The 16,624-nt window shown below is 42.8% G+C and overlaps 1 protein-coding gene across 2 annotated transcripts in view; it reads left to right on the top strand.

The window, feature by feature from the left end:
- The window catches only part of LOC134347969 (uncharacterized), a 121,859-nt gene that overhangs the window by 48,441 nt on the left and 56,794 nt on the right, over positions 1-16,624 (top strand). For both annotated transcript variants that reach the window (XM_063050657.1, XM_063050656.1), the window contains exons 8-9: positions 4,151-4,311; positions 13,491-13,576. In XM_063050657.1, the coding sequence (XP_062906727.1) occupies positions 4,151-4,311; positions 13,491-13,576 (247 nt within the window). The remainder of the gene's footprint in view (positions 1-4,150; positions 4,312-13,490; positions 13,577-16,624) is intronic.

Raw genomic sequence — 16,624 nt, 5'->3', positions numbered from 1 at the left:
AGTATACGGAATAACGTAGATGAGCTTGTAGCACAGTTACAGATTGGCATGAACTGTAAGATGTAGGCATCACTGAATCATGGCTAAAAGAAGATTGTAGCTGGGAGCTTAACGTCCAAGGATACACATTATATTGAAAGGAGGGGCAGGAAGGCAGAGGGGGTGATGTTGCTCTGTTGGTTTAAAAAAAGTTAAATCAAATCATTACAAAGAGGTGACATAGGGTTGGAAGGTGTTGAATCATTGTGGCTAGAGATAATGAACTGCATGGGTAAAAAGACCCTGATGGGAGTTTTTTGCAGACCCCAAACAGTAGTATAGATGTGGCCTTACAAATTACAATGAGAAATAGAAAATGCATTCCAAAAGGGCAATGTTACAATTGTAATGGGCGATTTCAATATGCAGGTAGATTGGGAAAATCAGGTTGATGGATCCCAAGAGGGGGAAATTTCTAGAATGCCTACAAGATAGCTTTTTAGAGCAGTTTGTGATTGAGCCCACTTGAGGATCAGCAATTCTGGATTGGGTGTTATGCAGTGGACTGGAATTGACTAGAGAGCTCCAGGAAAAGAACCCTTCAGGGAAAGTCATCATAATATGATCGAATTCATCCTGAAATTTGAAAAGGAGAGCCTAAAGTCAGGTGTATCAGTGGAGTAAAGGGAATTAGAGGTGTGGAAGAGGTACAAAGTTGATTGGAAGGGTACTCTAGCAGGAATGACAACAAAACAGCAATGGCTAGAATTTCTGGAAGCAACTCAGAAGGCACAGGATATATACATCCTAAAGTGGAAGAAGTGTTCCAAAGGCAACATGACACAACCATGTGTAACCCTCAGGCTGGGCCAGCTCGTGTTTGTCTAGGGGGAAACGGCCTCTGGTCCCGCCAAACTGAGAAATCACTTTTGTGTGGATGCGGTGTAATGTACCGCCCAGTTACAAACCCACAACACAAAATATCAGACAGTACACCATATGCAATTAAATGATTGAACTTTATGAATCTTAATCTGAATATAGGATTAGTAATGAAAAACGGAAAAGGGCCCATTTTAAGGAAAAGTCAAAAGTGCACGTTGGAGCTCACTAATTCACCATTCTTCCACCATCGATCTCCTCCAAGCATCGCCGACCTTCGGGCCCTCAGATCGCAGTCCATTCCATCCGGTGGTCTACCAGCTCTCTCCACACGCGTCTTCCCTCTTCACCTCTCCTCGACAAAAGACCGCAAAAAGTCTACTTCCAGATCCACAAGACAGAGCAACAATCTCCTGATTGGCTAACATGCATAAACATAGTCCTGTTATCTCCAGCTATCACCCAAACATTGCTGCTACAGAGAAACGGTTACCTCAGCAGTGGACATTACAGAGAAGCCATTTCATTAGCCTTAGTAGTGAAATATTACAGAGAAGCCATTACATTAGCAGTCAATCCTTACAGTGTGTTACACGTGGCTAACAAGAGAAGTCTAAGCCAACATAAAAGACAAATAGGGCATATAATAGAGCAAAAATTAGTGGGAAGTTGCGGGATTGGGAAGCTTTTTAAAAACCAATAGAGGCAACTAAAGTTATTAAGAAGGTAAAGATAGAATATGAAAGTAAGCTAGCCAATAATATCAAAGAGGATACCAAACACTGCTTCAGATGTATGAGGAGCCAAGTGAATATCAGATCACTGGAAAACGATGCTGGAGAGGTAGTGATGGGGGACAAGGAAATGGCAGATGAACTGAATAAGTATTTTGCATCAGTCTTCATTGTGGATGACACTAGTAGCATGGTGGAGGTGTCAGGGGTCATAAAGTGTGTGAAATTACCATTACGAGTGAGGAGGTTCTTGGGGAAACATAGGTAGATAAGTCAACTGGTCCAGATGGAGTACATCCCAGGATTCCGAAAGAGTTGGCTGAAGAGATTTTGGAGGCATTAGTAATGATGTTTCAAGAATCACTAGATTATGAGTTGGTTCCAGAAAACTATAAAATTGCAAATGCCACTCCAGTCTTCAAGAAGGGAGAGAGGCAGAAGAAAGGAAACTATCGGCCTGTTAGTCTGATCTCAGTAGTTGGGAAGATGCTGGAGTCGATTATTAAGAATGAATTCTCAGTGTACTTGAAGGCACATGGTATTCAGCATGATTTCCTCAATGGAAAATCTTGCCTGACAAATCTGTTGGAATTCTTTGAAGAAATAACCAGCAGGATAGACAAAGGAGAAGTGGTTGATGTTATGTACTTTGATTTTCAGAAGGTCTTTGACAAGGCGCTATACATGAGGCTGCTTAACAAGTTATGAGCCCATGGTATTACAGGAAAGGTTCTAACATGGATAAAGGAGTGGCTGATTGGCAGGAGGTAAAGAGTGGGAATACAGTGAACCTTTTCTGGTTGGCTGCCAGTGACTAGTGGTGTACCACAGGGGTCTGTAATGGGACCAACTCTTTTTACATTATACTGTATGTCAATGATTTGGATGACAGAACTGATGGCTTTGCTGCAAAGTTTGCAGATAATATGAAGATAGGTGGAGGGGCAGGTAGCTTTGAGGAGGTAGCGAGGTTACAGAAGGTCTTAGATTAGGAGAATGGCAGTGTCGGAAAGTATATGGTCACGTGGTAGAAGAAATGAAAGGGTAGATTTTTCCTTAAATAGAGAAGAAATACAAAAAGCTGAGGTGCAAATAGATTTACAAGTCCTTGTGCAAAATTCCCTGAAGGTTAATTTTCAGGTTGAGTCTGTGGTGAGGAAGGCAAATGCAATGTTGGCATTCCTTTCAAGAGGACCAGAATATAAAAGCAAGGAGTCTTTATAAAGCATCGGTGAAACATCACTTAGAGTATTATGAGCAGTGTTGGGCCCTTTATCTCACAAAGGACGTTCTGAAACTGGAAAGGATTCAAAGGAGGTTCAGGATTGAATGACTTGTCATATGAAGAGCATTTGATGGCTCTGGGCCTGTATTCACTAGAATTCAGAAGAATGAGAGGTGACCTAATTGAAACCAATCCAATTGTGAAAGGACTTGGTAGAGTGGATGTGGAGAGGATATTTTCTCTGCTGGGAGAGTCCAAGACTAGAGGACACAGCCTCAGAATAGAGGGGTGTCCTTTTAGAACAGAGATGAGGAGGAATTTCTTTAACCAGAGACTGGTGAATCTGTGGAATTCGTTGCCACAGATAGCTGTGGAGGCCAAGTCCTTATGTATATTTAAGGCAAGAGGTTGTTAGATTCTTGATTGGTCAAAGCATGAAGGGATATGGGGAGAAGGCAGGAGATTAGGGCTGAGAAGAAAATGGATCAGCCATGATGAAATGGTGGAGCAGACTTGATGAGCCAAATGGCCTAATTCTGCTCGTATAACGTCTTATACGTTAAGTTAAAATGAAACGGAGTTTTACAGTAAATCTAAGGAGTAAATTTTTCATAGTATAGTTGATATTTGGAAAGAGCTGCCAGTGGTTGTGGTGAGGTCAAGAGTAATAATAGTTTTTAAGAGACATCTGGACAAGTATAAACGAGTTGGGTATGGAGGGACATTGTATTAATGCAGGCAATTGGAATTGGTTATGTTGATGCTAGGCATGTTGATCAGCATGGATACGATAGTCCGAAGGTCCTGGTTCTATACTGTACAACTCTGACTTTGACATGCCCTCCCTGCGGATCTATGAAATGCAAGTTGTAGTTTTATCCTATCCATTCAGTAGCAATCTGAAGTTACAAATTCGGCAAGTTGTAAATGAACTCTTCTGTCACACTGTTTGACTTTTAAATTGTCATATAGAAAAAGGTTCTCTTATACCTGATGGGGGCTGTGAAATTTAATGATTGTTATGCTCTGAATATTTTTGCATGCAAATTACTTTGGTTGGGGCACAAACTTGAGATGGTGTGAATTATAACTGGCGGAAGTGTAGTGCTGCTTCAGTAATCTAATCACTTCAGTCTTCAGTCCACTTTAAAAGTTTAACTTTGAAAAACACAACTAGTTGACAATTAATGATCATAATTTTGCTCTTCAACTAACATTTTGATTGCTGGTACTTAGTTTTTGCATATCATATTCAAGTTGCAGACCAATTGCATTATTATATCTATCAGCATTCAACAAGTTTCTGCTTTTAAACATTACTTTTGTATAGGTTCCATACTATCATCGGGTGGGAACTGTTTATCTTGGTGAGGAGCAAGAAACTGAGGACGCCACAGTCACCAGAAAGTTACGAGAGGCTGGAGCAATTATCATTGGTGTTTCCAATATGCATGAGCTTGGACTGGGAGTAACTGGCTGTAATGTCAACAGGTGATCCCGAAATTATTATTAATTTGCAACTCCGGCTGTTTAATTCAATGACTAAAAAGCAGATAGGTGTGTTTTAATAAATGCTGCCTGATCTGCATTTTTCCGTACTTTTATCTTGAATATTCAGCATCTGTAGATGATTGATTTTTAATTTTTAATTTCAGTTCTGTTTTCACAGCAAATATTCTAAATAATATGGAATTGCAGAACTTCCCAATGGAATTGTGAGCAGTTGTACTGGGGAGCTTCATCAATTTAAATTTGACACTTGACATACAAGGAAATACAGGAGACTGCAGATACTGGAATTTGGTGCAACAAAAAATGTGCTGCAGGAGCTCAGTGGGACCTGATACAGGGTTTCAACTCAAAACTTCGGCTGGTCCTTTCTCATGCTCGTGTACGTGCCCCGCTGAGTTCCTCCAGCACATTGGTGTACAAGAAGATACAAGAGCAAATGGCCAAAAATTAGACAATGGAGATAATCTAAGTGGAGAGAGGCTTAAGATACAGGGAGTATCATTTTATGCTTTTCCTTACTAGTGATTTTTTTTTTAATGGCTGGTGAGTCTGAGTCTAGTTTATTATCACTTTATGTCAGCAGTACAGTGCAATACATAAAAATGACTCGTGTTACAATCAATCGATCAATAAATAGTGCAAAAGAGGAATAGCAAAATAGTGGTCATAGGTCATTCAAAAATCCGATGGTGGAGGAGAAGAAGAAGGTGTTTCAAAAATATTGAGTGTGCATCTTCAGAGTCCTGTACCCTCCTCCCTGAGGGGAGTGGTGAGAAGAGGGCATTCCGAACAATCAGAATTGTGCTGCTGCAACCTTTGTGATTCAGTGTTTTGTATATAAAATGTAGAGAACTTAAAGTATTCAAGTCCTTGTATGATCCAGGATCTAGTGTTCCCCAGCGTATAGGACGAATAAACTCTTCTCTGGCTTTCAGCTGGGTATAGATATTGATTTTAACCAATGTTTCGATAACAAGCTCTGCCATCTTCATCAAAGATGATGCCTAGGCATGTCTAGTCTGGTGGTGTTTATACCCCCGTCATCTGTCCCTCCTGATTGGTTAGTCCTCATCCAATCAGGTTTCCGCTGTCCCACCTAGTTTACAATTGAATTCCAGTTCTTGCGTAAAGCGAGACATTCATCTTTGTTAAAATTCTTTTCCACTAGTTTTATTTCAATGGCTTCCTTCACCAGGCAGTCCAAAAGCCTATTGGTGTAGCACAGTAGTTTTGTGCCATTAAAGTCAATCCTATGGCCATTGCAAATGCAATGTTTTGCTACTGCTGATTTCTCTGGGTAATAACGGTGAGGATTTTGAGGAGAGGAAATAAGTTGATTATGCAGCATATATCAGCTAGGTGGGATGCATGCTGGAAACCGGCATCAAGGAGCATGGGAGATGCATCCATTTGGGTTACCCGGAGAAATTGGTGGTAGCAGAACTTTGCATTCATAATGGCCATAAGATTTACTTTGGTACAAAACTGCTGTGCCATGCCAATGGGTTTTGGGGCCGCCTGGTAAAGGAAGCCATTGAAATAAAACTACATAAAAAGAACTTTACTAAAGACTAAGTTCTTGCACTATGTAAGAACTAGAATTGGAAACCTGTTTGGAAGAAGGCTAACCAATCAGGAAGGACAGAAGACAGGACTGTACCACCAGACTAGACATGCCTAAGCTCCATCCCTGATGAAGATGGCAGAGTTTGTCATCGAAACGTCAGTTAAATCGAAACCTGTGCCCAGCTGGAAGTCAAGAAGAGTTAATTGGTTGTATGGACCATATCATTATTCTTGCATATTCTACCCCTTTCTCATGAATCGGGGCTAAATTCAAACTTCCTTCCAAATTTTCCGTTTTTTAAATCATCGTGGTAGGCCTTAATTACCTCATTTCTTTGTAAACCCACATTACAGTTTGAAGCCATTTTGAACTCAAATGACCCTGACCTGATCTCGTATGTGCTTGTGCATAGAAAATTCCGTGCAGATCGTTTCCTCTACTGCTGGAAGGTTTCAACCGACAAAGGCACTTTCCTTTTACCTTCTAGCAACTTCTGCAGTTACAATGTCAAAATAGGAAGCATCGTTAGGTGTTGCATTAGTGTTAAACAATTTGTGTAAGCGTCAGAATTTTTAAAGGTAAATCATCTCTGGATCCAGAAATACTAAGGCACTTTGCTTCCTCCTGCAAGGACACACATTCCCCGTAAGTTTTCCATACTCCAATCAGAACATGCTGACCAGTAGTGCCTGGATTACAAAACTGCAGAATGGTTATGGCAAGAATGGACACCTTACTCTTTGCGCAAGGAAAAGAGAAACAATCCTCATTATTACAAGATATTCTGCAGTTGTTCAGAAATCCAAAGCAACACACGCAAAGTGCTGGAGGAACTCAGCAGGTCTGGCAGCATCTATGGAAATGAATAAGCAGTCGGCATTTTGGGCTGAGACACCCCTACCACCATCCCCCGCCCCCCGAACCATCACGCATCACTTTCATGTCACTTTTGCTTCATTTGCCAATTAACTTCATTCTATGAGGGGTGATTGATAAGTTTGTGGCCTAAGGTAGAAGGAGACAATTTTATAAAACCTAGCACATTTATTTTTTGCTACATTTACACACTTAATCCAGCGGTTGTGGAGCATACAGATCCCTTCCTTGTAGAAGTCGGCGTCTTGGACCTTCAGAAGTGGTCCACAGCAGGGGTAATTGATAAGTTTGTGGCCTAAGGTAGAAAGAGATGAGTTATTAACTTCAAACGTTCTGCATTTTCACTCAGAGGTGAGCTTCACGTGCATGTAACAAGAGCTGTATAACTCATGTCCTTCTACTTTAGGCCACAAACTTATCAATCACCCCTGCAGTAGCCCACCTGGAGGTCCAAGGTGCTCTCATTACATGCACATGCAGTACAACTCTTTGAGTGATTATGCAGAAAGTTTGAAGTTAATAACTCAGCTCCTTCTACCTTAGGCCACAAACTTATTAATCACCCCTGCTGGGGACCATTTTCTAGAGATCCAAGACGCCGACTTCTGCAAAGAAGGGATCCGTATACTCCACGACTTACTGGACTAAATGTGTAAATGTAGGCGGGGACTATGTTGAAAAATAAATGTGCTAGGTTTTCTAAAATTGACTCCTTCTACCTTGGGCCACGAACTTATCAATCACCCCTTGTATGTGATCTGTCTCCTCACCCTTCTACCAAAGGCATTTATGTACTCTTTTTATGCCTTTTTTCAAGATTTTAAATGTCTAACAGAAGAGATTACAAAGGGCTGTGATTTGAGGAGAATCACGTGAGCTTTTCCAGTCTATCACATTACTCATCCCTGGGGTGATTTTGCTGAATCACTTTCACGCCCTCTCCAAAGCTTTTATTTCTTTTTAAAAGTTGGGCAACCAGAATTGGACATCAGTACTATGGTAGTTGCTGAACTAGTTTTGTGATCTTAATTCCTTACACCTGAAGGCTGTTCATATAGCACAGGATCATGTGTGTTTCTATTTCCACTGTAATTCTTCTCATCAATATGCAACATTTCACATTTTCTAGCTTTGTATTCCATCTGCCACCAAAAGTGTCAAATCTTACTACGACTTGGATTACTTGCATCTGCAGATTTGTAAATTTGTGCCTATTACGTCCAAGTTCAAGTCGTGTGAGTAATTCCATCTGCTAAGGGTAACCACAATTTGCCATGGCCTTCCTACAGGCACAAAAGGCTGTAGAACCTAAATTAGTCATTTTGATGAACCAAAAAGAGCTGTTAGCATAGTTGTATATTGAATGATGTGTCTTTGTTTTGATGGGCAGGTGCATATTACTGGTATAATAAGTTCAATGTCTCCCTCCAGCCATGCACATGAACATGTGGTCATCAGAGATGGGTTATGAATATGGTATGGTCTTTCACTACAAGACATATAGTGGCATGTAAAAGTTTGGGCATCCCAGTCAAAATTTCTGTTACTGTGAATAGTTAAGTGAGTAGAAGATGAACTGATCTCCAAAAGTCATAAAGATGAAGCATTCTTTTCAACATTTTAAGCAAGATTAGTGTTTTATTTTTGTTCTGTACAATTTTAGAGTGGGGAAAAAATGAAAGGAGCACCATGCAAAAGTTTGGGCACCCCAAGAGATTTGAGCCCTCAGATAACTTTTACCAAGGTCTCAGACCTTAATTAGCTTGTTAGGGCTATGGCTTGTTCACAATCATCGTTAGGAAAGGCCAGGCTATGCAAATTTCAAAGCTACCCTGACTCCTCAAACCTTGTCCCAACAATTAGCAGCCATGGGCTCCTCTAAGCACCCTCACTGGCATGTGGCACAGGCAGCAATCCAGATATTCCTACCCTGGAGATCCAGCTTTTCAGCTTTCTGCATAATTCCCTATACTCTCTCTTCAGGACCTCCTCCCTTTTCCCTTCTATGCTGTTAGTACCAATATGTACCATGAATTCTGGCTGTTCCCATTCCCCCTTTACAATTCCAGTAACCTGATCTGAGACATTCTTGACCCTGGCACCTGGGAAGCTACATACCATCCGAGTGTCTCTTCCACATTCACAGAATCTCCACCCTGTATTCTCCTCTAATTATGAAATCCCCTATCAGTACTGCACTCCTCTTATTCCCCCTTCCCTTCTGAGCCAGAGCCAGATCATACCAGAGTCCATTTCATTGTGGCTTCCCCGGTGGGTTATCACCCCCAACACTATCCAAAGCCGGATGCTTATTACCGAAGGGGAACAGCCACGGGGGTACTCAGCACTGGCTGCCTATTCCCTTTCCCTCTCCTGACAGTCACCCAGGTACCTGCTCCTGCAACTTAAGGTGATTACTTCCCTGTAGCTCCCGCCTGTCACCTCCTTATTTTCCCGTATGTGCCAAACGCCATCCAGTTCTTTAACACGGTCTGTAAGGAGCTGCAGCTTGATGCGCTTTGTGCAGATGTAATTATCAGGGAGACTGGAAGTCTCACAAATTTCCCATGTCTCACACAAAGAACATACCACTACCTCCCAATCCAATCAGAGTGCACCAGATATCTACCAACAGAAAGAAAAACTACTTACTTACTTACTTACTTAGAAGCTCCAGCTGCACTTGTCCAAGCCTCCTCTTGCCAAAGCCAGACCAATCGCGGAGAGATGGTGATTGGGAAGAGTTGTTAACACATTAGACTGCAATAAAATGATATCGTGCCATTTAATTATGTTGTTTGTTCTTAATCTGAAATGGAAAATGTTCTCTCATCACTGAAGAGAAAGGAATAAAACGAGTCTAATTGAAGCAGAAAAATCAAAAGTGGAATAAAATAGAACCAACCCTAAAGATTGTTTTGTTGGTTCTGATTGGGAAAGCAAGAGGTCATTGTAAAATAGGCTATATTTAGGTGTTGTCGGGAAACAAATCTTCACATGAAGAATGAGTCACAAATAAGACAAAATCTATTGAGTATATAATCTTAAGGAGTAAAAGTAGCAGAAGGTCATTCAGCTCCTCTCCTCACGAAACCTGATAGGCAATCTCTTCCTGGTCTTTTCTCTTAAAATTCCCATGAAATGGTTACTAGCTGGAGGCAAGAACTCTGGTTTAATTTAGGAAGCAATTAAATTGTAGATTCCCTAGAAGGCAAGAACCACTTGAATTGAATTAATTACCTCAGTAGTCACAGAGGCAACTATCTCAGGCTTCATCCTGAATGCCAAGCAACTGAACCTTCTTGACCAAACTCCCACTTGGAAATTTGTCAAAGGGCCTGCTGAAGTCCATGTAGACAATGCCCACTTCCTTCAGCAACTTTCCTAGTACTTCCTTGGAAAAACTGTGTAACATTGATAAGACCAACTGTACCTCTAACAAAACCATGGTGACTATCCCTAGTCAGTCCCTGTCTACCCGAATACTTGTATTCAGTCCCCAAGAATACCTTCCAATAATTTATTGATGTCAGGTTCACCAGCCCATAGTTTCTCAGTTCATTCTTGGAGCTTTTTCTTAAACAATGAAACAACATTAACACCACACCCATGGCTAAGGACATTCTAAATACCTCTGGGGTACCAGCCTCCCATAAGGTCCAAAAGAATATCTTGTTAGGCCCTAGGGACTTACCCACATTAATGTGCCTCAAGACAGCAAGGACCTTTTCTTCTGAATCTAGCTCATGACTTCACTGCTGTTTCTCTTGCCTTCCCCACCATTCAATTGTTTCTCTCTCCCTCTTCAAGTCAAGTCACTTTTTATTGTCATTTCGACCATAACTGCTGGTGCAGTACACAGTAAAAATGAGACAACATTTTTCAGGAGCATGGTGCTGCATGAAACAACACAAAAACTACACTGAACTACGTAAGAAAAAAACACAAAAACTACACTAGACTACAGACCTATCCAGGACTGCATGAAGTGCACAAAACAGTGCAGGCATTTCAATAAATAATAAACAAGACAATAGGCACAGTAGAGGGTACAATAGGTTGGTGTCAGTCCAGGCTCTGGGTATTGAGGAGTCTGATAGTTTCTTCCCCCAAGCCGTTACATAGTCTGTTAGTGAGAGCCGGAATGCTTCAGTGCCTTTTGCCAGGTGGCAGGAGGGAGAAGAGTTTGTATGAGGGGTGCGTGGGGTCCTTCATAATGCTGTTTGCTTTGTGGATGCAGCATGTTGTGTAAATGTCTGTGATGGCCGGAAGAGAGACCCCGATGATCTTCTCAGCTGACCTCACTATCCGCTGCAGGGTCTTGTGATCCAAGATGGTGCAATTTCCGAGCCAGGTCATGATGCAGCTGCTCAGGATGCTCTCAATACAACCTCTGTAGAACCTCTTTACGTTGATCTTGACAAAAGCTACCACCAGCCATCAGCAAAATCTTAAATGTGCCTTTTTTTTCGAGTACAATTTCTAGCATTTTAAGTTGACTCTTCTATATGATAGGATCATACATTTAGCAAGTTGGAAAATCCTATGAAAGCAGTGTTTACAGCCCAGTCTATCACCGGTAAAGCCCTCCCTACCATTGAGTTCATCTACATGGAGCACTATCACAGGAAGTAGCATCCATCATCAAGAACCCCAACCACCAAGACCCTACTCCCTTCTCACTGCTGCCATCAGGAAGAAGGTACAGGATTCTCCAGACTGACTCCACCAGGTTGAGGAACAGTTACTCAGCTATCTGGCTGTTGAACCAGAGGGGATAACTACACTAAACATCACTTGCCCCATCACTGAACGGTTCCCACAAGCTATGGACTCACTTTCAAGGAGTCTTCCTCTCATGTTCTGGATACTTGTTGCTTACTTGTTTACTTTTTTCTTTCTTTTTGTATTTGCACTATTTGTTGATTTTTTTACACATTGGTTGTTTGCTTGTCATTTTGTGTGTGGTCTTTCATTGATTCTATTGTGTTTCTTGTTCTCACTGTAATTGCCTGTTAGAAAATGAATCTCAGGGTTGTATGTGGTGGTATACAGTGGCATGCAAAAGTATGGGCACCCCTGGTCAAAGTTTCTGTTACTGTGAGTAGTTCAGTGAGAAACATTCTTTTCAACATTTTAAGCAAGATTAGTGTATTATTTTTGTTTTGTACAATTTTAGAGTGGAAAAAAATGAAAGGAGTACCATGCAAAAGTCTGGGCACCCCAAGAGATTTGAGTTCTCAGATAACTTTTACCAAGGTCTCAGACCTTAATTAGCTTGTTAGGGCTACGGCTTGTTCACAATCATCATTAGGAAAGGCCAAGTGATGCAAATTTCAAAGTTTTATAAATACCCTGACTCCTCAAACCTTGTCCCAACTTTCAGCAGCCATGGGCTCCTCTAAGCAGCTGCCTAGCACTCTGAAAATTGAAATAATTGATGCCCACAAAGCAGGAGAAGGCTATAAGAAGATAGCAAAGCTTTTTTGGGTAGCCGTTTCCTCAGTTTGTAATGTAATTAAGAAATGGCAGTTAACAGGAACAGTGGAGGTCAAGTTGAGGTCTGGAAGACCAAGGAAACTTTCTGAGAGAACTGCTCGTAGGACTGCTAGAAAGACAAATCAAAACCCCCATTTGACTGCAAAAGACCTTCAGGAAGATTTACCAGACTCTGGAGTGATGGTGCACTGTTTTGCTGTGCGGAGACACCTGCACAAATGTGACCTTCGTGGAAAAGTCATCAGAAGAAACCCTTTCCGCATAAAATTCAGCGTCAGATGTTTGCAAAGGAACATCTAAACAAGCCTGATGCATTTTGGAAACAAGTCCTGTGGACTGATCAAGTTAAAATAGAACTTTTTGGCCTCAATGAGAAAAAGTATGTTTGGAGAAAAAAGGGTGCAGAATTTCATGAAAAGAACCCCTCTCCAACTGTTAAGCACGAGGGTGGATCGATCATGCTTTGGGCTTGTGTTGCAGCCAGTGGCATGGGGAACATTTCACTGGTAGAGGGAAGAATGAATTCAATTAAATACCAGCAAATTCTGGAAGCGAACATCACACCGTCTGTAAAAAAAAAATGCTGAAGATGAAAAGAGGATGGCTTCTACAACAGAATAATGATCCTAAACACACCTCAAAATCCACAATGGACTACCTCAAGAGGCGCAAGCTGAAGGTTTTGCCATGACCCTCACAGAATCCCGACCTAAACATCATTGAAAATCTCTGGATAGATCTCAAAAGAGTAGTGCATGCAGGATGGCCCAAGAATCTCACAGAACTAGACGCCTTTTGCAAGGAAGAATGGGTGAAAATCCCCCAAACAAGAATTGAAAGACTCTTAGCTGACTACAGAAAGCGTTTACAAGCTGTGATACTTGCCAAAGGAGGTGTTACTAAGTACTGACCATGCAGGGTGCCCAAACTTTTGCTTCGAGCCCTTTTCCTTTTTTGTTATTTTGAAACTGTAAAAGATGGAAATAAAGTAATCTTACTTAAAATATTAAATGTGTAATCTTTAACTTCATGCCTTTTGGAAATCAGGTCACCTTTTACTCGCTTAGCTATTCACGGTAACAGAAATTTTGACCAGGGGTGCCCAAACTTATGCATACCACTGTAAACATGAAAAAGAATTGTGCATGTATGACACAGTATACATGTTAGCAAAGTATTGATACAGTATGAAGCATATTTTGACTTGTCACTCCAGGTATCACGGTGTTCCTAGGAACCCCTACAACCCTCAGCACTTCACAGGAGGAAGTTCCAGTGGTTCGGCAGCAGCTGTAGCAGCAGGTCAGTTTCATTGTTCACAATACAAGGCTCTCTGGCGTAAGTTTTTAAACCAACACTAAATGGTGCACATTGCATCTTTCAATATCACTTGAGCGAACATTGATTTGCCCCTTTAACCATCCACTAACCTCTGACAGCAGCCTAATATCAGCCTAATTGTCTCTTCTGTCTTCAACCATAGTTTCATTTGGCTTCCTTTCGGCCAGTGAGTGAGTGGGCCAGTGAAGGAGTGGAGCTTTGAGGCTTTGACGAGAAGAGGCGGAGGACAAGCTTGCTCGCAGTTAGTCTTTACAATGTCTCCTGAGACGGTGATGTACCTCTCATGTGAGATGTGGCAGTCTTGGGGGAACGCCCCTCTCCCGCAGAGTCACATCTGCTAGAAGTGCATACGGCTGGGCGATCTGGAAGACTGTGTAAGGAATCTGGAGCAGCAGCTGGATGACCTTTGACTCATAAAGGAGAATGAGGCAGTCATAGATGAGAGCTACAGGGAGGTAGTCACACCTAGGCTGTCGGAAGCAGGTCGTTGGGTGACAGTCGGAGGGGGGAAAGCGAAGGTGAGCAGACAGGTAGTGCAGAGCACCCCTGTAGCCATTCCCTGAATAATAAGTTTACTGTCCTGGATACTGTTGGCGGGGACGACCGACCGACCAGGTGTGAGCCACAGTGGCAGGGCCTGTGGCACTGAGTCTGACCCTGTGGTGCAGAAGGGTGGGATGGAGAAGAGGAGAGCTGTCGTCATTGGAGACTCTATAGTCAGGGGAGCAGACAGGAGATTTTGTGGACGTGAGAAGGACACCCGCATGGTTTGTTGCCTCCTGGGTGCCAGGGTCCGGGATGTCTCTGACCGGGTGCATGACATCCTGGTACGAGAGGGAAAGCAACCAGAAGTCGAGATACATGTTGGGACCAACGACGTAGGCAGGAAGAGGGATGAGGTCCTGAAGTGTGAGTTTTGGGAACTAGGCAGAAGGCTGAAGAACAGGACCTCAAGGGTGGCAGTTAATGGTGGCTGAGGAGTTGGTGCAGGGAGCAGGGTTTTAGATTTTTCGATCATTGGGATCTCTTCTGGGAAAGGTGGGACCTGTACAGATTGGATGGGTTGCACCTGAACTCGAGGGGGAGCAATAACCTTGCAGGTAGGTTCACTAGCATGGTTCGGGAGTGTTTAAACTAATTTGCAAGGGGGATGGGACCCAGAGCGATAGAGCAGTGAAAGAAGTGCATGGAGTAAAGCCAGATCTAACATATAGAGAGGCTTTGAGGAAAGAGAAGCAGAATAAAGGGTGTAAAGGTAGTAAGGTAGAAGGGCTGAAATGTGTGTACCTCAATGCAAGAAGCATCAGGAACAAAGGTGATGAACTGAGAGCTTGGATACATACCTGGAATTATGATGTAGTGGCCATTACAGAGACTTGGCTGGCACCAGGGCAGGAATGGATTCTCAATATTCCTGGATTTCAGTGCTTTAAAAGGGATAGAGAGGGTGGAAAAAGGGGAGGAGGGGTGGCATTACTGGTCAGGGATACTATTACAGCTACAGAAAGGGTGGGTAATGTAGCAGGATCCTCTTGAGTCAGTATGGGTGGAAGTCAGGAACAGGAAGGGAGCAGTTACTCCGTTGGGGGTATTCTATAGGCCCCCTGGTAGCAGCAGAGATACAGAGGAGCAGATTGGGAGGCAGATTTTTGAAAGGTGCAAAAATAACAGGGTTGTTATCATGGGTGACTTTAAATTCCCTAACAACACACATCAAATTTGCTGGTGAACGCAGCAGACCAGGCAGCATCTCTAGAAAGAGGTAGAGTCGACGTTTCGGGCCGAAGCCCTTCGTCAGGACTAACTGAAGGAAGAGCTAGTAAGAGATTTGAAAGTGGGAGGGGGAGATCTGAATTCCACATCCCATTCCCATTCTGATATGTCTATCCACGGTCTCCTCTACTGTAAAGATGAAGCCACACTCGGGTTCGAGGAACAACACCTTATATTCCGTCTGGGTAGCCTCCAACCTGATGGCATGAACATTGACTTCTCTAACTTCCCCTAATGCCCCACCTCCCCCTTGTACCCCATCTGTTATTTATTTATATACACACATTCTTTCTCTCTCTCTCTCCTTTTTCTCCCTCTGTCCCTCTGACTATACCCCTTGCCCATCCTCTGGGGTTTTTCCCCCCTCCCCCTTTTCCTTCTCCCTGGGCCTCCTGTCCCATGATCCTCTCATATCCTTTTTGCCTATCACCTGTCCAGCTCTTGGCTCCATCCCTCCCCCTCCTGTCTTCTTCTCTCATTTTGGATCCCCCCCTCCCCCTCCCACTTTCAAATCTCTTACTAGCTCTTCCTTTAGTTAGTCCTGACGAAGGGTCTCAGCCCAAAACGTCGACTGTACCTCTTCCTAGAGGTGCTGCCTGGCCTGCTGCGTTCACCAGCAGATTTGATGTGTGTTGCTTGAACTTCCAGCATCTGCAGAATTCCTCGTGTTTACGTTTAACTTCCCTAATATTGATTGGCACCTGATTAGTTCCAAGGGTTTAGATGGGGCAGAGTTTGTTAAGTGTGTCCAGGACGGATTCCTGTCACAGTATGTGGACAGGCCGACTAGGGGGAATGCCATACTAGATCTAGTACTAGGTAATGAACCAGGTCAGGTCACAGATCACTCAGTGGCTGAGCATCTGGGGGACAGTGACCACCGCTCCCTGGCCTTTAGCATTATCATGGAAAAGGATAGAATCAGAGAGGACAGGAAAATTTTTAATTGGGGAAGGGCAAATTATGAGGCTATAAGGCTAGAACTTGTGGGTGTGAATTGGGATAATGTACTATGGACATGTGGTCGATGTTTAGAGATCTCTTGCAGGAGTTTAGGGATAAATTTGTCCCAGTGAGGAAGATAAAGAATGGTAGGGTGAAGGAACCATGGGTGACAAGTGAGGTGGAAAATCTAGTCAGGTGGAAGAAGGCAGCATACATGATGTTTAGGAAGCAAGGATCAGATGGGTCTATTGAGGAATATAGGGAAGCAAGAAGGGGGCATGAGAAGGCCTT

The sequence above is a fragment of the Mobula hypostoma genome, chromosome 6, assembly GCF_963921235.1.
Source record: "Mobula hypostoma chromosome 6, sMobHyp1.1, whole genome shotgun sequence".
Classification (NCBI taxonomy): domain Eukaryota; kingdom Metazoa; phylum Chordata; class Chondrichthyes; order Myliobatiformes; family Myliobatidae; genus Mobula; species Mobula hypostoma.
Note: the sequence above shows the minus strand (reverse complement) of the source record. Positions and strands in the feature narration are given on the sequence as shown.